Source organism: Ambystoma mexicanum, chromosome 7q (assembly GCF_040938575.1).
Source record: "Ambystoma mexicanum isolate Mex_15411 chromosome 7q, UKY_AmexF1_1, whole genome shotgun sequence".
Classification (NCBI taxonomy): domain Eukaryota; kingdom Metazoa; phylum Chordata; class Amphibia; order Caudata; family Ambystomatidae; genus Ambystoma; species Ambystoma mexicanum.
In genome coordinates this window covers 1,132,397,242-1,132,424,674 of record NC_090941.1, presented here as the reverse complement: position 1 = coordinate 1,132,424,674, position 27,433 = coordinate 1,132,397,242, and the positions used below count along the sequence as shown (strand labels likewise).

General features: G+C 44.5%; 1 protein-coding gene across 2 annotated transcripts in view; it reads right to left on the bottom strand.

Annotated features, from left to right (window-relative positions):
* Positions 1 to 27,433, bottom strand: part of LOC138528685 (zinc finger protein 850-like) — a 148,245-nt gene that overhangs the window by 39,670 nt on the left and 81,142 nt on the right. The window contains exon 1 of one of the 2 annotated variants that reach the window (XM_069640543.1): positions 20,753 to 21,045. The exons of the other annotated variant lie outside the window; for it this stretch is intronic. Within the exon in view, the coding sequence (XP_069496644.1) occupies positions 20,753 to 20,776 (24 nt within the window). The 5' untranslated portion in view covers positions 20,777 to 21,045. Of the gene's footprint in view, positions 1 to 20,752; positions 21,046 to 27,433 lie in introns of those variants that run through there. 2 annotated transcript variants of the gene reach the window in all.

Here is a 27,433-nt window from a genome sequence, read left to right as displayed (position 1 = left end):
GCCCCAGCAAGGCAGCCAGCCATCCCCAGGATCAGGCCAACACCCTGGGTCCTGACTGATGGCCAGTTGGTATCCGAGTACAGGCTGAACAGGGCTACCACGACCCAGTTTCTGGATACAATCTAAGGTGATATAGGTAGCAGGATTGCCATCAGCACCGCTGTGCCCCCACTCTTGATGCTTGTGTCAGTCCTACAATACCTTGGGACTGGTAGCTTCCAGCGCACAGTGGCCATGATGCATGGTATGGTCCAGTCCACATTCAGTGCCATCCTGAGCCAGGTGCTGGATGCACTGCTGGGACATGTGAATGAGCACATTGCATTGCCTACCACCCAAGCACAGGTGAACAAACTCAAGGCACAGTTCTATGCCATTGCCCAAGTCCTGAACGTGATTGCAGCCCTAGACTGCACACATGTTGCACTGGTACCACCCCGGGACCATGAGGCTGCCTACAGGAATCAGAAGCAGTTACATTCTCTCAACGTGCTTATGACCTGTAGCCCAGACCTGACTATCAGCCACTGCTGCACTCGCTACCCAGGATCCACCCACGACTCCATGGTGCTGAGCAACAGCACGCTGCCAGCCTACATGGAGAGGCACAGAGCCCAACCCGCATGGATAGTGGGTGAGTACAAACCCTGCCTGAAATGCACACCGAAGTACACCAAATGAAGGGGGGGCAGACTCACAGGGAGCCCTGCATGCCACCAGAGGCCAAAGCCAGCACCATCACAGCACCAGTTACATATACGTGTGGCACACAAGGTCACCTGCACATGGGCCAACACACCTGAAACCACACATTTGCATGGGCACACACTTGTCGCAACACCATAAAACATGTGACCATAACAACCACAATGCACCTTCTCTCTGTTGCAGTGCTGCTTCACACCCTGACACTCAAGCGCAACCTCACCTCAGGAATGCAAAGTCAGATTAATTCAATACCTATCCACGGAAGCACTGACGAAGATCCGGATAAGACCCTAACATGAACATCCATGAGAGAGTGATCCATGAATGTACATTTACATGCATGTTTAAAAAAGAAGAAAACTGGTGCCATGTAGCTAAAGCCCCACCATCCACTGAGACACCCACACCCAAATACAAATGGTTGAATGAAAGTTTTATCAAGAAACAAGATATGAGATCCACTAATAGGCGAAACGTGAGTACCTTGACAAAAGAATCAACATGTGTTAACAACAAAGCGGTTTCACTACAGAACTCGTTGGTTACAGTGCAACCTATCAACTTAGATATTTCAGATGGTTGTCAAGAAACCGGCGGCAGCAAACTCGCAACACACACTGAAAAATGTGCAGAAGAACCAACGGCATCGGTGGGATCGCAAATGCCATGTTCCAGTGAAACTCAGCTGACAGCTATCAATCATCCAGAAGACACCTTAAACCCCAAAGGGAACATTTCCATAGCTGCAGGCATCCAGATTCACAACAACGTTTTAGCGGCCACCTCCATTGCACTAATGCCGTTTATGAAATTGCATGAATCTGTGAATGATGCCTTACGGGACCAGAACTCTGTTCTGGCAACTTTGAACAGCAAAGTGTCAGCCATGGAAAAATTAAATGAACATCTAGTCAATCAAGTTGAAGTGGAAGCAGCAACTTCAAGGCAATGGCACTCGCGCCTCAATGAAATAACTAAGCGAGAGGCCCATGAAAAAACTTGACCTTTCCGAAGCCAATGTCAGATGCACAAAGTGGATCAGGCACCATGTAGCGGTACAGCCTTTAGGCTGCCATGAGAGAACCACCTGCACCTGCAATCAACGTAGCAACAACACAGGATTGGTCAATCAAACAAGAATTCCACCGGAACAATTCACAATTGGTAGTCCCGCAAACGAACTAATGACCCCAAAAGTGGTTCAGAAAGGCAAGGAGATCAGCGAATCGACAACCATAACCAATGAGGAAGGAGCCCCTGTAAAAGCTCCAATAACGATGGGGAGCGAGGCAGCTACAGCTGCGAGGGCTAATACTCTACCTGAAATGCAAATGGAAGATGCTGTTACTAAGAAGGCACCAATCGTGCAGAAAATTAGGTCAACTAATGAAGAAGAGTCTGTACCTCAGCCGAACCAAAAGAGCCACGCCACATCAGATGAACAAATTGCTTCATTTGGGATTTTTTCTGGCCCGGCCAAATCAATTAAACCAACACCTGCAAAGAAAGCGCTGCAAAAGGTCAAACCATCTAAAGCAGCACAAACCAAGAGCAAGGGCCCGGCCTCCAAACGCCCTCGCACAAATGGTGCAAAAAAGTTTATACAAAACTTAACGACGCCCCCTCGACAAGAAAGTGTGAAAAGCAGCAAGGTGGCAATTCTAACAGAGAAACAAAGTAAGGATAAAAATCCTTCTTTAACTCTTCCTAAGGCAATAGTGGAAACTCGACACCCTGCCGCAAAGTGTGCCCAAGAATATACTATGTCTTCTGACGATCCTGCTACAAATGACTCTATAGATTTATGTGATCTTTCAACTTATACAATCGACGAGGATGATGACCCCGAAAGTATGACTGCTGCGGGTGACGACCGGTAAATACCTAGCGAAGAAAATCCAGTCAATGACTCTATAAGAAAAATCATGTGGCGTAGTCGTTAACCGCAGAGGCAAACAGAATTGCGACCCGCAGCCAGTGAGAAGAGACAACCCACCACTGCCGATGCTCGACCAGGTGCAAGTAGTAAAATGCACACAGCATTAGTAAATGCTCCCTTAAAGTTTAATCCAAAATGCACAACTGCACAATCACAAAAACAAAAGCAACAAAGACCTAGCGAAAGGATTGAGTCGCAAGTGCTAGCAAAAGCCAGATGGTGGGAACTGGAACTGGAAAACATTCTAGAAGACAACAATGAAGTAAACTTAAACAGAGCCAATGTAATGAGGCTGCTGCATTATGTCCCAGCACTACGCAACATAAGATCAGATGACATAGCAATTGTCGAATATAAATCAGAAGTAAGATCAGACTGGGTATCTACATATGAAGTCAAAGAATTTAGCTAGACAACTCTTAGAGGCTAAAGAAGACCTATTGTTTTTCGGTTTTGATCTCACGGCATCTGATGATCAACAATCTGCTACTGATGGTTCAAATGAGAAAAAGCAGAAGGAATCCTCAAATAATATCAAAAGAGACGTTCTGTGGAAACAGATGAAACAACAATCCGTCCACCCCATTGAAACACAAAATTCGGAGACGCATGTTTAGGATCACGCAGGGTCAAGAAGCATGACCCAACTACTAACATACTGGAACACCCGTGGATTTGTTCACCTATTTCAAGATGGCTGTACACAGGACATAAAAAGCACCTTCATTTGCTTACAAGAAACGTGGCTATGTGAGTTGGCATCATGCGACGGCTACGCGTTATTCTTAAATGCGGCAAGCAAAAATATGTTCGGACGTCCATTTTCGGGCCTTTTAACTATGGTCAAGAATTCTTCTGGATGGGAAGTGTTAAACATCCGAAATCCAAACTTGTTCGTCCAGGCACTAACTCTCCAAGCCTCAGTAGACGCCCAGGATGATAAATCCCTTAAACAACAACTACTGCTAATAAACACATATTGGAATCCTGTGATGCTCTCGGAGTCGGTCTTTTTAGACTCAGTAATAAAGCAAATAGACAACTGCCATGCATCCTTAGTCGATCCATTTATATTAGTGTGTGGAGATCTAAATTACACATGGTTTGACAAATCAAAAAGGCGAAATCCATGTGAGATGCTCAAAATTCCATCGGATTTTGCAGAACGAGGTACTAAATGGGAATACCAACTAATGTTGCAACATTGTGTAATGTTGAACGGCTCTACCTGCGGCGATGTTCCTGCTGTATGATACGTGGCATCAAGGTGAATCCTCAAAAACCCTTGATTATATTTGGGTTTCAGAAAATCTACATCTCCACATTACAAATCTTTCGATAAAGAGGTCAATTAAAAGCGATCATGACCCGTTAGTGCCATCGTGGGAGAATCCATATAAAAATCGGCTGCTAAGCTATACTTTCTCACTAAGCATTAATAATGCTCAAAATCGTCTGCGAATAAATAGAGAGCAGATTAACAATTTGACAAATTACTATACTCAAATACATAAGTTGAACACGCAAGTGGAACACGTATCTTTACTAAAGCAATTCACTAGCACAGATAAGTCAAAGGGAAGAATCATCTCTAACAAGCATCCATTCAGCCCAGTATTATGTGATGCAAAGAAATTGCTGCAAAAAGATCTGAATCAGTTAAAGAAGGCCGGCAGAAAAAATCTAAAGCTGTTGATGATGAAAAGACGACAACGATACCGCAATTGGCTGAAATCATTTAATAGCATACGAGCACAGGAACAAGCCAAAATGATGCTTCGCTTACTAATTCAAAAAGATAGTCGTAACATCTGGCAAATCATAAATTCTGGCAAGTTAAAGCAGATGAGTTCACTATCAAACGGAGTGAATGCTGCTAGCTGGGTAAAGCATTACACGGCAGTCTTTAACAACCATGATGTCAACAAGCTATCTGATCCTATAATAGAGACGAGCAGTTGCAATGTTAATGAAACAGTTGAGGATATTGAATTCGCTATTCAGAAACTGACGACTTTGCGAGCCGCATCGTGAATTCTGGACCAGATGGCATTTCAAATCCCATGCTAAAAGCAAACAACGAAAACTGGGCACAATTTATTAAAGTATTATTCGATCACATAGCCTCGACAAAGAAGATCCCTGTTTTATGGACTAGCGCTTTGGTTGTCCCTGTTTTCAAAAAGGGAAGCTGTGACGACCCCGAGAATTACCGACCCTTTGCATTGTTAGACAGCATGGAGAAAATATTTGCCACCTTTCTCCCAAAAGAAATTGCTATATGAGCCAAAGGCGCACAGTTATCTGATGAAAGACAGACAGGATTCACCAAAGGAGTTGGAGTGGAATTAAATCTAATGCTATTAAACGTGGCCAAATTGAATGCTATAAAACAGAAGAAAAGATTGTTTTTGGCCTTTGTCGACTTAAAACAAGCATTCAACAGCATTAACTCCTTTGGAAAAAACTAAAGAACTGGGGTTGCCCAAATCAGCTTTTGGCTCCACTAATGGCACTATATGCAGAAACTAGCATTCGAGTGCGCTTAAATGCAGAAGGTGATTCATCGGAAGAAATACAAACCACAAAGGGAGTGAAACAAGGCTGTCTCCTGGCTGCCTTACTATTTAAACTCTTTATAGCAGATCTTCCGGCAGCACTGGCACAAACAAGGTCCTTCCCCCCAAAAGTCAACGTAAATCACCTAAGCCATGTAATTTATGCAGATGATGTGGTACTATTAGATAGCACCGAAATTGGCCTTCAAAGATTGCTGTCATCTCTACAAATATATCTATCAGATAATCAGTTGGCCATAAACGTGAAGAGGTCGCAAGTCATTGCATTAGGACCAAAAACAAATACGAAGAACAAGGTATTCACGTGGAAAGTGAATAATGAATCTCTGTCCAAATCAGATACAATTCGCTACTTGGGGGTCGCATTTAACATCTCGATAAGAGAGTGGAGCTGGACAAATGAAGCTTCTTCTCGAATGAGAATCCTTTCATTACAAGGAGCCAAACGTCATGCACAATATGGCAAGTTTTCACTACAGCCTGTAATTACCTTTTATACTCAAAAAGTGACTCCCATAGTATGTTTTGGCAGTGAGACAGGCTGGAATATTGACGCCAAATTTTGGACACAACTGGAAGGCAAATTTTGGCAAAAAGTACTTAAATTACCACAATGTGCCTCAATGGTGGCAATTCGACATGAGTTGGGACTCAACTCCTTATACTCCCTAGTGCTGTGGAAATCAATGACATTGCTCCGTAAAATGAGATTAACACCAGGAGCAAAACCTTATCGGATTTTAAGTAACAAAAGCAAAGACCCATCAGCCTCCCTGCTAAATAGCTGGGAAGCAAAATTATTGTCAATTCTAGCAGCAGCGGATGTAAACATGTCATTGGTGTTACATATTCCACAACTGGCGAAGGACAAGTTCAGTCAATGGAATTGGATTATCAATACTGATAAAAGAGCGTCATTGTCGTTAGCCTTAGACTTGGGAATGTCTTCGCAAAAAGTAGGCGAACTACCAAAGTATCTCACCAAATTTCCATCGCAATATCACCGAAACGTAACCTTTATCACACACATGAAATTCTGATGAAAAGAAATGACCCGGCGACAAAGAGTGACATCTGTCGTTTTTGTCAGACAGAGACAGAATCAATAAAACACTTGATAATTGAATGCTCTAATATCGGCAACCAGTGCTCATTGCATTTGGCTTGCTTTGCTACAAAGAACAGAAACATGGTTGAATGGTGGAGTTATGTGATATTGGGGATAAATACCCACCTAACCTGTGCTATTATTAACTTTGTCAATATGATCATACCACGGCCAGCTGAGTTGGTTGACACTTGTCCTTGAGGACACATATATAAATGTGCTGTACAGGTTAAAGAAAAACAAGAAATGAGAAACAGACGATTGTGACTCTTTTGATTACAGGAGAGGATAAGGACCATATGTTGTATCAAAGAGGAAATGAGCGAAAGTGGTTTCCGTTTATGTCTGTTTTTCTTTCTCTTTTCTTTTCTTTTCTTGGGAGTCGTAATGTAACGAAGAAAGTGCATGACAAAAAGTTTGTTTTCTTTATCAAACTAAGGTCAATATAAAATAAAAAAATTTATAAATGAGTAGCTATTGACGATGGGACTAATTTTCAATATAGAGGTTCTGAGTGAAATCTGATAGACAATAAAAGTAGAGCTTGAGTCTATGATGCCATTAAGTAACTGGAGATGGAATATATCCCATGACGGATAGCTGCCCAATAGTAATGTTATGTCGTCTGTGCAGTGGAATATTTAGGATTTCAGCTGACCTAGGCGCAACAAAGTGCTTGCGCCCCTGCTTTACTGCGCCCCATTTACCAGAATACACCCCTTCACAAGACTCCTCCCCCTTCAGCTCTGATCACCTTAAAAGATATAGAAGGATGAATAAAATTGAAGTGGAAAAGAACAAGTTACCCCCTTTGCTTTTTAGGTGTTTCAATTAAGTGATATATAGCTGGGATTTCAGCCTGTATTCAGCACTTAGACTAAACCACATTCAACTTATTTCCCTGCACTTGCTGGAAGGTTCGATTAGTGCTGAATATTTGACTTTCAATTCTTAAAATCATTGTTCAGAATGTGCACTCACTGAGTCACCGTCACAGTACACTAGCCCATTGGCTTCTGGTAATTGATTCCTGGCGAGTTAGCAATCGGGTACTCTCTGTGTATGTATAGAATTGCAGTGACAAGTGCATTTTTATGGATGGCTAGCAGTTTGCAACTTGAAGCGTTTCCCCCTGCTTAAAATAATCTCAATTTTGCAGACCTGACTGACCTTCACATGATACCCTTGCCCTCCATTTAACACCCCTGCAACCCCCGACCCCCATTGCCACAACTAAGAAGAGCGGGGGACACCCCCACAACCCCTGCTTTCCTTAGTCGCAGTAATGGGGGGTCAGCATTTATTTTATGCACAAAGGTTGCCATATTTGTAGCAGGAGACCTTATGTGGTTGCAGTACTGGTATGATTCCGAAAGTTAGGGGAGCTGGGAGCGATTTAGCTCCTGATCCTAGGCTAGGAGGGCCTGGTTAGCTTAAAACCAACAGCCAGGGCCTTAAGCTCACTGGGAGCTAGCTGTGGCTGAACCCCGGCAGGCTCTGAAAGTTGTGTTTGAGACAGTGCCCTTCCAGGGCCCCTAAAGTCTCCTGCTAACTCCAGCCCACCAGGCTGGTAATAGGAAATGCTTGTTTTGTAAACTATGAAGCTCTCACGTGTAAGCGAGAGCTTCAGGCTTTAGAAAAAACCTGGCCTTTTCATGCCGCCCTCGCTGCATCTCTAATGAAAGAGGTGTGTGGTGGGGTCAGCGACACAATCATAAAAGCAAGACTTTTTTTTAAAGCCTGAAGCTGGCACATGCAAGCGAGAACTTCAGGCTTTACACACACAAAAAAGCATAGCTTTTTGTTGCTTCTCCGACCCCCTGCCAAATAACCCTTTCTTTAGAGATGCAGGGATCATCACCCTCAATAGCTTATATAAACAGATTGTACCCTACAATTGTATATGACGTTGGCGCGCAAATGGTACATATAGATAATTGGAAAGACAGCCTGGAATGTATCAGTTGTTAGGAAGGAAGTAACCAGACCACCCTGCGGCATGAATGCATGAATAAGGAATTGTAAACATCGGAAAGAGGTACCAAAGCCCTCTGGTAGAGCTCGCTGGAGGAAGGAGTGGGTTTCTGTGGATCTAATAGGAAGACGTGGAAAGGGCGGGTGTCAGGATAGTAAAACTAAGATCAAAAACTAATCCAGTGTCGAGTTGGAGCCAGGCTGAAATACTGAAAAGGGCCACTACCATGAGTGACCAGCTGTGTGTAAATGGGGAAGACCTACACAGTGTGTTGTGAAATACAGAACAAATGCAGCTTGCTGGCGAGAGCCACCAGGGAAGATGTAGACTTAAGAATAGAAGGGGAGGTGGGATGGGGAGGAAGTGGAAATCCATTACAGTAGAGAAAAACACACACCTAAGGGCAGGAAGAGGGAAACGATTGAAAATTGTCCAAATGATGTGGAGGCAATTAACAGGAGAAACTCAAGTACCTTGGAAGGTGACCCCTCACAAGATCACCAAAATACTGAGTTGGTTGAAGCATCAAAAGGGTTCCAACTAAACAAGTCGATACAGCAGAGCATGCACGTCTATGAATAGAATAATCAGAGGAGATCAGTGGCAGACAGGGCTGCAGTCAACAAAGCAAGACTATCTCCTCTTACCTGACCATCCCCCGATGGATTCTGCATAGTGCAGAAAAGATGTAGGGAGGAGCAATCCATGCAAGGACATATGAAGGCATAAAAAGGGGAAGCAATAGGCAAAGGGCCCCCCGCCCTTAAGAGCAAAGACCCCAGCCACATCAAGCTCCCTGCAAGACGAAACCCCACAGGACAATGCGAAGACACCCCATCCTCACTTTACAGAGTCTTCCACAGAAGTATGATACCCACAACCACTCAACCCCCAGCCCACCCAAGAACCTCTTCAATGCAGTATCATAACCCCTCTGGAAACTCCTGCAATCCACTTCCAATCTCCTGAACTAAACCCTGCAAATCTCTGTCACTAACCCAAAAGGGAGTGCCTCCAAGGTATCTCCAGAGCAGAGGACTTCTGACATGCCTCCACTCTTAACTTCCTGACACCTAGGATGACCATGAAGCACAAAGGCCCACGTATGTCAATACTGTCAGTGTCATCACTCAATTCGGACAGGAAATACTTTTCATCACCTGAATCTTCTTGATTTGAGGTAGCCTCCTTGTTTCTCCATTTCTTCTTTCTTGAGGATCTTTTCTTCTTGAAGAGATACAGCCTACCTTGAAGGGAAGCCACTATGCCTGCCTTGTGCACTGGCAAGCTAGTGGCCCCTTCCCCGAGATACCCAGGTAGGGGAAAAGCCTGTGAAGGCAAATAAAAACCGGGGGATGTTGAGTAGATGAAATCTCCAAACCACGTACTAGAGGACTTTGAGAAATACCAAGGTAGTTCACAGGAAGAGATCCGCTGTGAGTTCAAAATAGCAAGGAGTGACAAGGGAGCCGGAGAAATACAGGACTGAATGAGAGCCACACAGAGGAGGGGCCAAGCAATGGGAGAACCGCAGCTTGTGACTCTGTGAACCGCAGTATGAGACTCTGAAAAGCAGCTGTGGAAACAGTACAGACCAGCCCGAGGGATGAGCCAGTAAGCAGACAACAGAGGCGAAGGAGAGAGTGGGAGCCATCTAGCAAGCGGCAAGTAACAGGGGTGGGAAAGGGGGGAAAGGCAAAGGGAGGAAGCCAGGACAAGACTGTGCAAAAGGAAGAGCGAAGGGACCTAGACAGAAGGGCTGCTCCAGGATGAAGAGGACAAGCTCACAGAAGGACGATGCCACCATATACAGAAGAGCTGTTCCAGGATGAAGAGGACCAGCTCACAGAAGGACGATGCCATGATATGCAGAAGAGCTGCTCCAGGATGAAGAGGACCAGCTCACAGAAGGATGATGCCATGATGCAGAAGGGCTGCTCCAGGATGAAGAGGACCAGCTCATAGAGGGACAATGCCACCATATGCAGAAGGGCTGCTCCAGGATGAAGAGGACCAGCTCACAGAAGGATGATGCCTCCATATGTAGAAGGGCTGCTCCAGGATGAAGGCACAGAAAGGGACTGCATCATGAATCAGCGTCTCTCTGCTGGTTATGTGCAGGGAGCTCTCCACAGAACTGATCATGTGCCCTTCCAGAAGAACACTCCTTTGTACATGCCCAATACAATAAACAAAGGTCCTCCATTTTGCTATGTTTGCATCTGATAGTCTTTCTTCCAAGCACTTCCAGAGTAGCAGCTGGCCTGTGCAGTACTCAGCCTTTCAGTCCAGTGTTCCATCTGTGTTCTGCTCTATGCGCTAGGCACCAATGCGCCACTCTTCCGTTACTTCTCTGATCTCCATGTTACTCATGTCAAAGGCCACTCTCTGCTACAGAGGTAGGCAGCACCTGTGACACAACCTTAACCGTCAGCCATGATATCATTCAACCAAAGTAGAAGCATGGCTCACACTACACTGTTGTAAGGGGGCTTAGCCCTTGCCTCTGCAGCATTGAGTTCCGGCGTGCAGAATCCCCTTTATTTATCACACACAATGGTAAAACCAATATGAGTGAATTACTGCCACTTTTCCCGCTCTGCCATATTATAGGTAGGGTTCTGGTCCCGCTCTGCCATATTACAGGTAGGGTCCTCGTCCCGCTCCACCATATTACAGGTAGGGTCCTGGAATTACTGCCACTTTTCCCGCTCCGCCATATTACAGGTAGGGTCCTGGTCCCACTCCGCCATATTACAGGTAGGGTCCTGGAATTACTGTCACTTTTCCCGCTCCGCCATATTACAGGTAGGGTCCTGGAGTTGAGTATTTACCTTCAGCAAAATGCTGGAGGTAAATCCTCCAACTCTCGGTCAAATAATCGGCAAAATTGGCGAAATTACATTGCATTACTCATGAAAATTGCAATATATGTAAAGTCCACTTCAGAGTGGGCCAAGCACTTACTCCGCCCTGGAATTCCTATGGATGTAGTTATTAATCGGAATCTGACAAACATTTTGTCTCATGCAATCAGAGCAGACCATTGGATCTCATCAGGGGGGAAAGGAAACCTGGTGGAGAAGCAAACCAGAGATTCTTGGCTGGGGAGTACACCAGGTCAATCAGGCCTGGGCAGCTCATAATCACTTGTCGGATTGTTTCTACTTTCGCTGGATCCGAACAAAACCTGCAGGCGTTGGATTGGTTTGTGCCTCGGATTGCCTTAATCTCATTTGTTTCCATCAAATTGAAACCTATTTGCCTGAAAGTTCCTCTATGTGATCTATTTGGAAACTTTAAGAGGTATGGACATACTTGGTTCAGTTTTGTGTGTACAGTTGATATGTCTCTAACGAGTATGCAGGCTTCAGCCCTATCTAAGGTAGTTATCCAGTCCAGCTCTAGAAATGTTCTTTTCACCCTCAAGGGTTCGTTCTTAAATCGTCTTCTGAGCAACCTAGATTGTTTATTTTTGTTGTTGCTGACCCATTGCTTCAGCTGGTATCAGAATCCTTTCATTATCTCTTGGTTTATGATGCTCAGTACCAGCGGGGGATTCAGCAGAATAATTTAGCGAAAAAGGGCCAGGCTTTCCCATTGGACAAATGCCTGAAGAGATGTACTCAGTTCTCTGCAAATCATTTTCATCAGAGTTGACTTCGGCAAAGTTAAGAATCCTTTTCCAGATAATGGCCTCCAGACAGGGCCATATCTTCTCAGGTATGGCCAGAGTTGCCTCCATGCCGTATGTAAGTGAGGGCACCACCTTTCCCTTATAGAAATGTAATGCCGCTACCAAAGAGAAGCGCCCACATTTCATGTCCATAAGCTTGGCTTGGGTGGCCAGTGTCTTTGCTCTGTCCAAAAGAGATTCTTGCAAACAGCTGTTGTTTACCGTGTGCCAGGGTTCTGTTCAGTTCTTCCTCATCATGTCTTGCACCAGGTACACACAAGAGGAAACACTCCCCTGCCTCCAGCAAATCTGCCTGTATTCCTAAGAATTTGGGATTCAAACTAAGCACTCAGAAAACGCATTCATCGAGAAGCACGCGTTCCTTCAGAGAACGCTATGGGCTGCCATGAAAACGTTGGCTTCCATTGTATACGCGTATGCCTTCAAGATTACGGCGGCACGTATGCATGCAGTCAGCTATTCGTTATATAAACCCTGCCCAGTCTGCACAGCGCTGCTTCTGAATTTGTTCTGAAAGCTCTAGGTCTTGCTGTTACCTTGTTTTCCTGGTTTTCGATCCTCTGGTCCGTATTTCGACTTCCTTGCTTCGTCTCCTGATTTTGCTTTGACTTGTTTGCCTGGTGCCAACTCGGAACGCTTACCGGACTGCACCCACTTAAGCCCGCTACACATAGCCTGCCTGTTGCCGACTCAGAACGCTTACTGGACTGCCCTTGCTTAAGTCTGCCACACTTTGCCTACCTGTTGCCGACTCGGAACGCTTACAGGACTGCACCCGCTTAAGCCCGCTACATGCTTATCCTGCTTGTTGCCAACTCGGAACGTTTACTGGACTGCACACGCTTAAAGCCCTCTACAACTCGCCTACATGTTGCCAACTCGGAACGTTTACTGGACTGCACACGCTTCAAGCCCTCTACAACTCGCCTACCTGCTGCCAACTCGGAACGCTTACCGGAATGCATACATTTACTGGATCATCACTAATCTGGAACTTTTCAACGGTTATTCACATCTTCGCTTCTTCTCCTGTCTAAAAACTCAAGGGTCATTAGCGCAACGGCGCAAGGATCGAAATAGTGTGTTTAGGCGTCCTCGTGCCGGCGGGATTAGTCAACAAGACGTTTGTGCTCCGGGATTACACCTACATTGATGCAATCCTCTCTTCAGAAACACTCCAAGACAACTAACATCCTTCTATCGGTAAGCTAAATACTGTTTGAGTCTTTTGCTCTTCCCTATCTTGTTTGCCCCCAGTAAAAGCTACCTCTGATTTTCCCAGGGTACTCCTCATCCTAGCTTGGAAAACCTTAGTCATATCTCTCATTCTTCACTTGTGAGTAACGGCTATTATTCTCGCCTAGTTCCGCCACTGCCTTAAACTGTGCATTAATCCTTGTTTTTTTCTTTTGAAGCCAGCTGTGTGGGTACCAGGGTGTACCAAATATTTTCGGTCCTTAATCTGTCCTTTTGTACTCTTGAGGGGTATATTGTCAGAAAGACTCAATTGCTTCACGACGTGTCAAGCCACCATTTCTGAGTTTAGCCCTTGGCCCTAACACCGTGATTCCCAAGTACTTCAATATCGCTACCTTTTCTATTGCATTTGTCCCCAACGTCCAAGTAAAGGGTTCTTTTTCCGAAGTCCTTTTGCTGCGAATGCTGGAAGTACATTATTTTTGTTTTTCATTGGTTAATCTCGAGCTGGTTGAGGTTAACATATCGCTGTAAACTGTCCAACTGCCTTTGGAGACCTATTTTGGTTTGGTCTATTAAAATGAGGTTGTCTGCATATAGCATTCGCGTGATCTTCTCATCCCTGATTGTTGGTGGAAAGGTTCTCAGCTGAGGTTCAAATTCCTGAATATCCGATTTAAAGAAGTAGTAAATAGCCGGAGCCAAGGGACAACCCTGCTCTACCCCTCGAGATGTAGGGATAGTGGAGGAGAGTAGTCCAGCACAATTAAGGTGAACTCTGATCTGTGTGTCAGTGTGGAGGGCAATTAGAGGCTCCATTACATCACTAGGGCATTGTCTTTCCTCCAATTTTGCCCATAGCAGTTTACTGTTAACACAATCAAAGGCTTGGACAAGGTACACAAACGCGATAAATATCCTCCCCCTTCCTTGATGTGATCTGCTTTTGAGTATGCAGAGTAGCATGATGTTTACCGAGGTTCCAACTGATTTAACAAATCCAGTTTGGAAAGGATCTATTGGGTCTGCTGCCATTGTCCAATCCACAAATTTCACCAATAAAAAGGACCCAACATGTTTTCCTATCGCTTCAAGTAACGCAATAGGTCTAGAATTCTGTAATTGGTCTTATCATGTAGATGGGAACTATTGTGGCTAGCTTCCATGGGTACGGAATTTTCCTTTGTATCGAAATGTTCTTGAAGACTGCTTGTATGAAGATCGACCATTCCTGCGGGTGTTCTAATAGCATTATGTTGGTGAGTCCATCAGGACCCGGGGCTCTTGATCTGGTGAGTTTTTAATCTTCTCCCGGATATCTATCATCTTGTATTCACAATCCCACGGTATATCTTCGTATCCAGGAATCCGTGGCAGGGTTTTTTATATCAACCTGTGATACAGAGATAGGAAGTACTTGTTGCGTCTCGTTGCAGACCTTTCTCTGTGTTTTAATTAAAGTCCTTAGACTTTTTCCACTTAGTGTTCTTAACCTATTTACTGAGTCTTGTTGGAGTAGATTGTGCCTATACGAGATAATCCAGGATTTATACTCTTTAATTGCTTTAAGGGCTTGAGCCTTGAGGTCAGGATGATTAGACCTAGCTGCCATTCTCTTCAGACATCTCATTTGATCTCCTTTTTTTTCCACTACAGTAGGATCGTAACTGTGACAGCCGGTTTCTTTTATTGTGTTGTTTCCCAACTTCTTGGTACTGAAGGGTTCTAAGAGCGGTCTAAAATCGACCGTCCTCCATGGCTTTCCAGCTCCTTCCTTTCCCTTGGTGTAGACTATCGTTAGGGCTACTATGTCTTTTGACTTGAGTCTCAATCGGTTCCCCTCGTTATTCACTTTTACCTCAGCCTTCATATGTTGACTGCAAGGTGATGTTTGAGTCATGCTCAATAAGTTGTTGTCACTGTTTGCTGTTCTGATGACTTTGTAGGCTCTAATATACGGGAGTAGTTCAGTAGAGACAAAGATATAATCTAGGTCAGCCATTTGATCCCCTCGTTCCCACGCAGGAACAACCTCTTTCACACTTCCCTCTTTCAGTTTAATTTGATGTAGATCTCTGGTTTTCATTAGTCTTGTTCATGATTTGGCCCTTTTCAGAGCTGTTGAATGTGACCTTTGATTGTTTCCTCTCTTCCTAGTCGATGGACAGATCACGTTAAAGTCACCGCAGATTATTATATGTGCATTGATATTATTTAGCAGGACAGCGTCAATTATAGTTGTAATTAGTTTGTGGAAGTTAGCTTCTGTCACAGCCGAGGGTTCCAGTAGCAAGTAATTATAGCCATCTTTTTACTTCTGCTTTCAGTGCTGTTTTCTGGGGTGTTTGCCAATCCACAAGGTTAGCCAGACAGTAAAGGTCTGAGTGCAGGGTCTTTCGCGTGTTCATGCCGGATCCTGATCTTAAGGCTATCATTAGACATGAGAAAGGACGGCCTTTTTCACCTTTTGCAGCATTGGCTGTGATTACATCAAAATCATCCAAATGAGGGGTCTTCAACAGCCAAGTTTCTTGTAGGCATGGGATGTCATATGCTCCCAAGTTCACATCGCTAGGTCTCGTCAGGTGTGTAAATCCCCTGATGTTCCATGATGCCATGCTTATGCCATGAGTTAAGTGTGTTTCTGAAGGTAAAACAACTTTTCGAGTCGTCACTTCCTCATAGAACTTCTTCCAGGATGGCTATTCTTGTGCCCCTGATAGTGCTTCTTGTATCCAGGACCAGTCCTCCCCCTGTAACCCTTTGCATTCCGATTCAGATTCTTCATCGTTGGCTGGTGTCCATTTTTCGTGTTGTCTACTTCAAAGATGATGTATATATTGGTGCTCGGACCACATGGCTTCATGGCAACTTGCAATGGGTCACGATATTTGGGTGGAGTTCCTAGGGTGTTAGATATGTTTTCTCTTGGAACTGGTGAGCTCGTTTTTTTCTCTTGAATGGCTCGTTCTCTTTTTAACTGGGCTTGTGGCTCTTTTTGTCTGTCTGTTTACAGTCTGTTCGTGCACAAAGTGTAAGATCAAAGCCTACAGTGTGTAGATTCTCTATAGCTTCTCTCAACATTCCTTTGGCAATCGGTGCAGGTATGTGGAGTTATACGATGGCCGCTCTATGTTTTATTCCAAATTCGACAATCCTTATATCTTCATACTGTATTTGTCGTAAATATGGAACCGAGTGAAGGATCTGCATTACGGTGCTCCTATTTAGAATTAACTTATTTTGTTTCTCCAGCAGAAATTCTAATTTGAATGTGCGATTATGTCTTTGATCTTTCCAATCTGAGGTATAGCTTTTTCGATGGGTCTGTTTATCTCTATGCCCTTTTGGAGGTTTTTCTCTCCTTTGCTCTTCTCTTCTCACTTCCTCTGCCTCAGTTTTAGACCTCCTTTTCCTGTTATCTGGCGAGGCCCTGTTCCTATCTACCGATGTAGTCTGAGTCTGTGGGTTCCGATCTTTCCTATTCTCTTTTCTTTCTAAGTCCGTTTAGTTCTCTGATGTCTCTCCCTGCTGAACCTCGAGAGACTGACGGGACTTTAAGTTTTGGGAGATGCTCAGGGCCTTTCCTGTGATCTTTTTCCTTTTCTCTGATAAAGTCAAAAAGGGGGGTGTACTTTAACTTTGTACAATTTTGAGAAGGGGGCCAGGGCGATTGTTAACCGTAGACGTAATTGACATTAGATCTGTTTTCCTTACTGTGTTGTTTGGTCTTGATTCCTGGGAGTCATGCAATCTTCTCTCTCCTATTCTGGTGGACATTCAGGGGTGGGGGGTCCTGACTCTCCAAGTTAAGACTCCTACGCGGTTGATGATGTGGCTCTCTAGACATTCGTCTGGGTATCTATTTCTAGTGATCTCATTTGTGGTGGATTTATCCCTCTGGACTTTGTTAGTTCATCCTCAATGGTCATTCCAGCTCCTTGCGATCTCCCCCTCTCTCTAAACTTAATTGTCGTACTGTTCATGTGGTACGGTATTCCCGGCAGTGTGTCCCTTGGTGTTTTACGTGGCGACAAGATTCTAATTACATCAGATTCTCATTTGAGATTAGTTATTTCCGTCCCGATCGCACCATACACGTCCCTGGGCCATTTCTAGGCGGGCTGTTACTATCGTTCCTTCGAGGGGTCTTATCAGTTGCTTCTACACTTGGCAGTTGGGGCGGAGCTTGTATCTCGGTATCCAAAGCCGCATCTGCACGCTCTAGAAGCTCGCACCTGACATTTCGTGGGCTGATTCCTTAGATGACTCCTCCGCATGTAATTTCTTTTTCAGAAAGAAAAGTTTCAGACTTTCAGAAAGAAGATGGCCCTTGGGTTTGATTTTTCTGTAGGATGTTTTAGTCGGTCTGGGATCTCCCGTTTTGTTTGATGGCAAATTTATTTTTAATAGGGCTTTTTCGGAATGTATCTTTTCCAGTACTTTCAATGTTTTTTGGGTATTCGCCTTTACTTTCGGCTTGCTCTGACTGCCCCCAGGTCTAGACTTTAGTTTTGATGACTTTATTTTTCACTTGCGATGTTCTGGATTTTCTCACATAAATTAATGGAACCTGGGCCCGGGCTGGGTCTGTATGGGCCAACTTCCTCGATGACTATGGAGTTGCCTCCCTTCCCTGCTCTACGGTCACTTTATCATTCGTACCCCCCTCCCCATTGTTCCTGGCAATGCAGGTTGGTTGGGCCATAAGATCTTCCTCCTCTACCTCCTCTTCCTCCCAGCAATGCGCTATGGGTTGAGAAGGGGCCTCATCAATATGGGTCTCATTTGTAAAGACCGTCAAGATGTTCCTTTCAGGGCGGACTCTCTGTGTCATAAGTCGTTGTTTGCTTCAGGCGGGATGGCATGAACTTGTGCTGAAATTACTTGTAATAGGTTCCATTTTGCTCATTGGGGAGGGCTCCTGTTCCAACAGAGGCAGGTCGGGGCTATCTCTCCACTTATGAGGTTGCTGTTTCTCTGAATGTAGTCCCTCTGCCATGGCTTTGCCGACTCCTCTATGTAAACTCTCAATGACTTTAGGGTTTCCCAGTGTCACTGATTGGCTTGGAGAGCCTATTACCACAACCTCTGCCCCTGGCAACGTGCCTCCCTCACGCTCCTCACTATAGGGGCTGGGCGACCTGTGAGGGCTGGGCGGCCTGAAAGCCTTCACATTTTGTGTGCATGTTTCGGAGGGCTCCATACCTGCAACGCCAGGATTTTTTACCACAGGAATGGGGGAGAAAGCAAGCAGGGGATCATTCAGCAATATGCATGGTACCCCACCTGCTGTCGTCACCGACGCTGCTCGGTCTCTTACATCTTCGTCCGCGGCCGTGACCAGTGTATCGTTCTTCGGAGCGCCTCCGTTTCTGATTTACTGGTATCTTTGCTCCCAGGCGGCTGAAAGTTGTTCGTATTCAGAGTCTGGTTCACAACAGGGGTTACATGTAAAGGTCGTGGTCAGAGTCAAATTGCTTCGCTCGTGCTCTTCTTCGCTTTCTCTTGGAACTCTGCAGCAAAAAGCCTTCATCCATGGCTTGGAGTCACTGGCGCAGCTTGTTTCAACAGTCCAGGCAGTCCATGCAGACCATGCAGGACTGTAACTCTGCGGCCACTCCGGGGCAGGGATACGTTTTTTAGTGTCGGTCCACCCACTATGATAGAGCAGAAGAAACAGTCTGGACTGCAGGACTGTAACTCGCCACTGATCAAAAATGTTGGTTTCATTCAAGCCCAACCCGCTTTGATATTCTTGTTGCGGGCAGAAAACATGCAAGTCACAGGGGGCTGTTTAGAATTCAGGAGAAAATCTTGGTCCCGAAGGAAAAAGTTGCTTGTGGGTAAAGTTTGACTTTGTATTTCAACCTAATCTTATTGTTTTAAAATGTGCTTATATTGTGATTTTAACTAGTCTGTTGATTATCACTGATGTACTGTTGCAATGTTGTTTTTTATGTCGGTTTATGGATTTTTTATCCGAATAAACGTTGATGATGATATAGATGATTTCTCTTTCTAAATCATAAATATATATGCTTTGAATGGATTGCAATGAATTGTATATATATATTTTATTTTGATTTTTGTAATCTGTGTAAGGTTTGCTGCAAACCAAAACACACACAATATGTTCTGATATGAGAATCTCACTGTAAGATGCACAGTTCTGTACACTCCCATTGTACTGTAAATACCCATTTTAGAATGGGTAATGGGACAAATAGCACTAATGAGGGATCCTTGCTGCTTTATATAAAAATAAAGGGCATTTCGAGAACATATGAATGACTACAGAGCTTTCTCTTTGACAAGTATCTCTTTGATATGAGGGTTTATGCTTGAACATAACACACAATGGACTTGGTGTGCATTTCATTTTTTCCCGCCGATCACCCATACATTTAGGTATTTATAGCCCTGAGCCACAATTTCTCATTCAGACAGCCTCAGAGTTTGGCTTTGCTGATACCTGACTGTGGCATCTGCTACTCTGTTGGGGTAGCCATCCTTCTCGCGCTTCTTCTCCCATGTTAAGAGGGCCTTGCTATGTTTGAGAGACTCACAGAATTCTAAAAGAGGAAAGGCCGGGACTCAGGGTATTGGGGATCTGTACATGCACAGAAATCCTCAGAGAATGATACGCTTAAGATGAGAATACACAAACAGTGAATGCATTGCAATGCTGCTGGCCCAAGTGAGACTTAGATTTGGGGTCTGCTGGGAATGTTAAACCTACTTTTGTACACCCCTGGGCGAATACAAGGTACAAGAGGGCTCCTGGAGCGACAAACGTGAGGGTTACATCCAGCAGAGACACATGGCATGTGCAGTGGTTCAGCACAGCACCCCACGCATCTCCTAGGTGCTGCCCCGCAGAATGGCAGAGGGAGTGGTTGCCAGACAGGGCATTTATTGTCGTTATTACAGCCAATAGCAGAGGCCGGGAGACAGCGTTGTGTTACTGGAGATTCACCTGAGTTGCAGGAGACCTGTAGGTTTGCTACAGTACCATCACCCCTCCCTATTAATGCCCAACTTACCTTCCTTTACTGGGGATTATAAGTATAAATAATGTACATGGTGTACTGGAAATCTATACTGCCCCTTGCCCAGGTTTGCCACTAGTATGTTCCTCCTCTGCTACCTCCATCATGTCCTGCTCACTATTCACTTCCATTGTAAAGTGCCCTGTTAGGCCATTGGTCCACTCACCAGCCTTATAATGTATGCACTGTGTTTCTGGTAGAAGCACTCAGCTTGCTCTACCATACATACAATTATACGTGCTGCACACCTGGAAAAAGGCCCCATGTCATAAAGGACAATTTCAACAAGTCCCGTTTGTCTTGACAACATCACGCTGCATGCTGGGAATATTAACACATAAAGGACCGTAATTAACATGACACGTGAAACTACAACTCCCACAATGCCACATTGCTGGTAAAAATGCCAGGGATGGCTGAAGATGAGCCCCATGACATGGGTCCAGTTGGCAGCAATGGCTCCTGTTCCCAAAGAAATAACCCAGGAGGCACCTCACCTCATCTGGCTCTTTCAAAGCCATTTCTCCCCAGTGATCCTGAGTGGATTCCCCTCCAGTGAACTTGGGTGGACTTCCCTTCAGTGATCTTGGGCGGATTCTTCTCCAGTGATCTTGGGTGGATTTCCCTTCAGAGATCTTGAGTGAATTCCTCTACGGTGATCTTGGGTGGATTTCCCCCTAGAGATCTTCGGTGGATTTCTCCCTAGAGATCCTGCATGGATTACTCTGCAGTGACCTCTTGCAGGATTCAGTGCAAACCCACTAAGTTAGAGAGGAGAGTCCTGGGAGACTGGGTGATGGGGAGGGTCCCAGGACTGCACTAAGGCTGCGCAGAACAGGAGACACTGATCACCAAGAACAAGAGACACTAATCACAAGTGCAAGAGACACTACTCTTCTGAGCATGTGCAGACTATTACCATAGATTTCTTCGAATACCATTTCCCCTAAGGAGATTTCACCGAATATATTTCACTGAAAACATAGCTCTAAACTCACATGCTTTTGGCGGGTATCACCCGCCTTGTAAAGGGCTGACTCGCCTGCCAAACCTCCTGCACGCCCATTCATTCCAATGGGCGTCTTACCCGCAAAAACAAAATCAGGTGATTTCACCCGTCTGTGCAACACAAATGGTGGAGAGCTATGTGAAAATGATAGGGGAAATGGTATATGTGTAATGCGTAATAGGTGGGGTAAGAGTATAAGTTAGTGTAGGGGGGTCTGAGGGCTGGCTGCTGGGGTCTCCCCCCATTAAAAAATAAAATACAAGTAGACATAGCTCTCAACTCACCCGCTTTTGGCGGGTGTCACCCGCCTTGAAAGCTGATGAATCACCCGCCAAGCCGCTCCTACGCCCATTCACTTCTATGGGCCTCTCACCCGCCAAAAAGAAAATCGGGTGTTTTCACCCGCCTTGGTGACAAAAAAGGTTGGGAGCTATGAGTAGAAAAAGTAAAAAGATTAGTTTTATTTTTCAGTGAAATGGTTTGGGTGAAATCTCCATTAGGAGAAATGTATTGGAAGAAATCACATACATCCTAAGCAGACACTATCACTACTGAAGCTCCGCCAATCCCGTCTTAATTGGCTCCTAGAGCTCCCCACGCCCCTGTGGCCCCTCAAGAACCACGGCGAGAAAGAGTAAGAGTAGTTTCATTGGCCAGATGCCGAGTGGTGGCACTCTAAGTTCAAAGTTGTACCCATGCCATACATGCCAACATTCAGACACAACTGGGAGGGAGAATTCCACAGGGAAATCGGGAGAGGAACATTTCCCCATTGGAATGCATTGGGGCTACAGCTATTTCAGTTGGGAGATAGTGAAAAATAGCAATATTTTTCACCGAAAAATCGTGACTCTCCCGCCTAAATCGGGAGGGTTGGCATGTATGCCATGCTCGTCTCCATTTTAACAAAACACCCCCCTTCCTTGTTTTCAACATTCATTTTAAACACCCCTTATTCTCGAAATCAAGGAGGCTGCTAACTTTTACAACACCTTAATGCTTGAAAATGTCTTACCTGCACAACCAGACATCCTTGTGTATTCCCCTACACGTCTCCCATCACAGAATTGTTTTACACAAGCACTGTCTGAATAGAATGTGCAGGTGTGCATGCATTACACTGTTTCGAGCTTATGTGGTGCAGCCATTTACTGTGGATAATAGGCAGAATGAGGGGCGTTGGACTGCTTATGGTCCCTTCCCAGGGAGCTGTGACTTGTTAGGGAAAGTGGCCATTAGCACTCTCCAATCCACATAGGTCTGCCCAAGCCCAATATTAAAAGATCAGACAACCAGGAAACAGACTTGGGGAATGACCTGGGGTCCTTTGAACCCCACCTATGTCTTTTCCCATTGCTTGGCTTTTGTGCCCACCCACATTAAACAAAAAGTAAAGGAGACAGACCTCAGTGTTTTACACATCAAAAAGGCACCATTTTCCTCGTCTATGGGGACGAAGATGTGTACCGTACAGCAGTTTCAGTGCCACCACGGGGCCAGATATCAGTTAAATGCCGCTTTTGCAGGCCGGCTATTGGTCAGCCCATCCTGAGCACATGTGTCTACCTTCTTCTTAAATGGCATCCGTGAACAGACTGGGAAAGTAAAAGTAGGGTTGACTTGATGACATCAGGACTATCCTCTACTGTGACGAGGAAGAGGTACAGAGCCATAAGACTCATCCTGAGAACCTTGAGGAACGTTATAGTATTTCTGGAAGATTCTATTGTGCAAGCGGTATTCAAAAGTGAATAAGGAACACAGGAAGGAATCGTCAACCTTCCCTGGAGGAGCCGCTGGCCTGAGGACGCCCGAACTGTCAGACAGAGGAAGGAAGTGCAGTACCAGGGGTTTGCTAAGGTTATGTTAGTAACCGCACATGGTACTACGAGGAAGGACCGACCGGCAGAGAAGCCAAACAGCACACCAGGTGGTGGAACACTCAAGGAACATGGTCAACGCTTGCTGCTAGAAGCCAGGGGCTACAAAGTGCTGATAGCATGCCAGAGCTGACAACAAGACTGTGAGGGCCTGAAACAGAGGCGCTGAGACCCTGAAGCCGAGGAGCAGCCAGTGGGAGAGACCCTCAAGGTACTGAGGCAACCGAGAAGACTGGCAGGGGCAAAAAAAAGCAGTAGGGAATCCTAACCCCGAGAAACAAACAAGGAAAACAAGTGTGGAAAAGGGAAAACTGTTTCCCAAAAGATAGAAAGCTAACAGAGCAGGTCTAGGACCTGCACCCACGTGAAGAGGGCATCCAGAGGCATCTTCATCGTGACACTGCCTGGGAGGTTAGTGCACCAGGTGTGCCACATTCCCAAGGCAGGGAAATAAGGGTCTGGGGCCCACATATGTGTCCAAAGGTACCTTCCTCGTGGCAGTACCTGGGAGGTTAGTGTACCACGATTGCCAGATTCTCATAAAGGGGAACTACAGGCCTGGGACGCATACCTGCTCACCTGAAGTTGGGTCATGCAGAGCAAGACCTGGTAGGATAGTGAAGCAGGGTTTTGCTGGAGCACTATGAGAAAGGCCAGGGGAAGGGAGTCATTCCCCCTGGTGGTGTATTAAGAACATTGTGAAAGGCCAAGAGAAGAGAGGCATCCTCTTGGCATTGGTAACCTGAGAGAGAACATGGGAAGGAAATCAGACCCTCTGGTGTGTTTTTGAAGATTGTGAAAAGTCAAGAGAAAGGAAGCATTTTCTAAACAGTGCATGGTGATGAGACAGAACCAGGGGAAGGGAGCAAGACCCTCTGGTGTGTTTCTGGACATTGTGAACATTCAAGAGAAGGGAGGAATTCTCTTGGGAGTACAAGAAGGCAACGTGGAACTTTGTTTTTCGCCAAATTGGAATTTTGCTTTGACTTATTTGGTAAGAGATGTCGACCTGGCGAAGAGAGCCACTCCCTTCCAGAACCAGTTCTCTCATATATGGATAGAAGGGAATCATTCATCTGGACCAAAAGGACAGCAAAGCAATTTTAGTTTAGTTGTAATTGTAAGGGTTGGACATAGGATTTTGACACTGGGCGGTGGACTCTTCTTAGTTCTTGGACATTCTGATAGACCCTTTAGTTTTGTTGAAGTAGGGAAACCCCTCTTAGACTTATGGCAAGATAGGGTTTTCTTTTCATTTTATCACTCAATAAAGGTTTCTGCCAACCACTATGTCACCACTGTGTCCGAGCCGTACTTCTGCACCCTTACAAACAGTTGCGTGCCTCACCCCAGCGTGTCACAGATGTGCATTTCATCATATTCATACCATTCCGATGAAGTTTGCACTGCATTATACTCCCAAATAACTTTTTATTATCGTGTCTATTAACATTTGCAGATGGAACATATGAGTGGCAATCTGTGTTATTTAAACAGTTCCCGTTTTGTAAGTGATTTCAACCCAGCATTCCACCTAAGTCAATGCCTAGCGTGTGATGCACAGCTGGAACCCTTAATTATATATTTGTGTCTATAAGTTATTTTATTTCTGAATGATGTACCCTTATATCACCCCCTCTCTTTGAATCCCCCCCACCGGTCTCACTGAACCAAGAAGAATGTGAACAATATCTAGATATCACACTATTAATATTTATACAATGATCACCAATGGGTGATATTACAATCAACAATCTCTTTAATCAGTAGGAGTATGGATGAGTATGGATGAGAAGAATAATGTAGCATAGAATAAAAGTTTGTGTGGGTTCAGTCAAATGCAATGATAGGAAATTAATGCAGCACAGAAATAATACTTTTGTGTGTTCAATCAAATGCAATGTAATCACTCTTTCCCCCTGATAATACTCAATCCCCCCTAATATGCAATATAGAGATGGAAGGGGAGAAAACAGGTTTCAGGAATATTCAATCTCAACCAATACAGTTTCAATCCCAGTCCCCCCAGCAAGTATAGAGAGAAACAGGAATGATTTCCCGTTTGATTTTGGCTTGTTTATTTTTGTTTATTTAATATTGTTTGATTTCTTTTTATTGATGTTATATATCTGTATTTTATTCTTTAATATACATATGTGTAAAGTTTGTATTCTAAACTGTATCACATTATTATTAAACTTTCGATAGAGAGAAACAGGAATGATTTCAAAACAGGTTGAATGCTTTTAAATGTGGCTTGTAATGAATGGGAAAAATCAATAAAAATGAATTTAATTCTCTAAATTGGATTCAGAACTAGTGGGAGCTGCTTTGGATAGTTTCAGGCAAACACTAGCAATGATGATTGGATAACTAGCAGATTGGAAACTGAATTCAGAGGTTGAATGCAAGAAATAGCTATTTTACATGTGGTGCAATTGAACCAAAGGAGTATTTGCGGCAAACTTTTCAGCGCGCGAGAAATGCGATTACAGAAAACTATAAGGAGTTGGAATGCGGTTTTAGATTCGTTTGAATGCTGAGGATATTAGCTTCAATCTGAAGCTGCGCTGCGCTTTTGAATATTACCAACAAGGATTTCTTAACACTAAGGAGACTATGAAGATGCAAACTACCCAACTGTACAGCCACCAGAACAGTGGTGCCTCCGCTCTGACTTTTGCACGCCAAGACACTTATCCTTCTTCAGCAAAAATATTAACGCAAAGATGAATTTATCACTACAATGAACAAAGGACTATATGGATGAGAGAAAGATTCAGAAAAGACAAAAGATATTCTACAATGCAGTCTGGATATGTTGGACTGGTTTTGGATTGGATTAATTAAGGCTAAGAAATTGGCTATGGACAATCCTATGCTAAATACTTACAACTATGGTTGGAATAGGAATAGGCCCGTCAGAATCTGGTCAAAGGTTTGGACTGGGATCTGCGCGCCCACCGGACAGGATTCAGGCATCCGGTTCTGCACTCAGCGCGGCCTCTGGTCACTGCGCGGCCTCTGGTTCTGGATCTGATGGGTTGGTTCTGGGTTACAGCTCTGCTCTACTGGTTTGGGTCTCTGGGTTCTAGCAAGAGTTCTTGGCAAGAATCAGCAAACAGCACAGCCAGGCTGTTGAAATTGTTGTGCCGCTGGGAAGTTTGGGGTTAAAATCATGTTGCAAGATTTTAAAGGCCAGCTGAGAAGGGTTCAGCTTTAGGATTGGGCCTTCTGCTTTCAGAGTTCTGGAGTCTTGATCTGGATTTCTCCTGCAGAGCGCTTCACCAGTAATACATTAGATGGGTGAATGTGTGTGTGTCTCTAGGTCCTAAGCAGTCCCTATTTATATATTTTCCAAAGGGGTGGGTAGACTGATTATACTAAGCACACCCTCTAGGAAACTGATTGGTCAAAGTGTTCCCTCTCTCCTGATTTGAGAAGGAAACCAGTGTGTCATGATGTGTCATGGTGATGCTGTGTTTATGGTCCAGGGAAAAACCTCCCCTTTGCTCCTACAAAGAAATTATATTTTTCATCTAAAACATATTTACAATATCACCAACTTGATAATAATACATATTTACATTCCCAATTAAATAAGGCATGTCTCTGTCCAAGTCCCATCTTCTCAAGAGTTTCCATATACATGCGCATAACATCTGGGCATACTCCTGTAAATTTTCATATTCCTAACATTATTACAATTGCTACAATATCAACATTTCAGTGGTTCAGGCTGTGAACATCGCACAAATTCCAGAGTAGTGTCTACTTGTGAGCAGCATTTCCATTTTAACAATCTTTAAATTCCAGATTTTTACCAATGTGGCACAGTTTTCTATGACTCTTTTTCTCAAAAGTATATTTTCTTCAGTTCCAAATACACATTTCAGTGTAACTCCGCCTCCAAGGTTTGGCTGAGCCAGAAGCAATCTGAGCCTCTTCCTGCCAGCATCTGGTTTCTGTTGATGCCCAAATTTGCATTTCCTTTCAGTCAAGGGAGTCTTTTGTCTCTACTCAGAGCAACAGGCCACAGTCCTCCGCCCCCCTCCTTTCACACCTCCCTGCCAGTTCCTCAGCAGAGAGCAGGGGGGAAGATTCCTTTGCTTGGGAGAAGCTGTGGAATGTGTTTGAAGCCCAGTGTGGCTGGCTGTAACTCACTTTTAACAAAATGTTTAAAATATGGGCTTTTCTAAAATACAATTTACATTTTTAACAAATATAGCCACAAATCTCTTAATTCCAGCCTTTTTAACACATAGGGCCTCATTACGACCCTGGTGGAG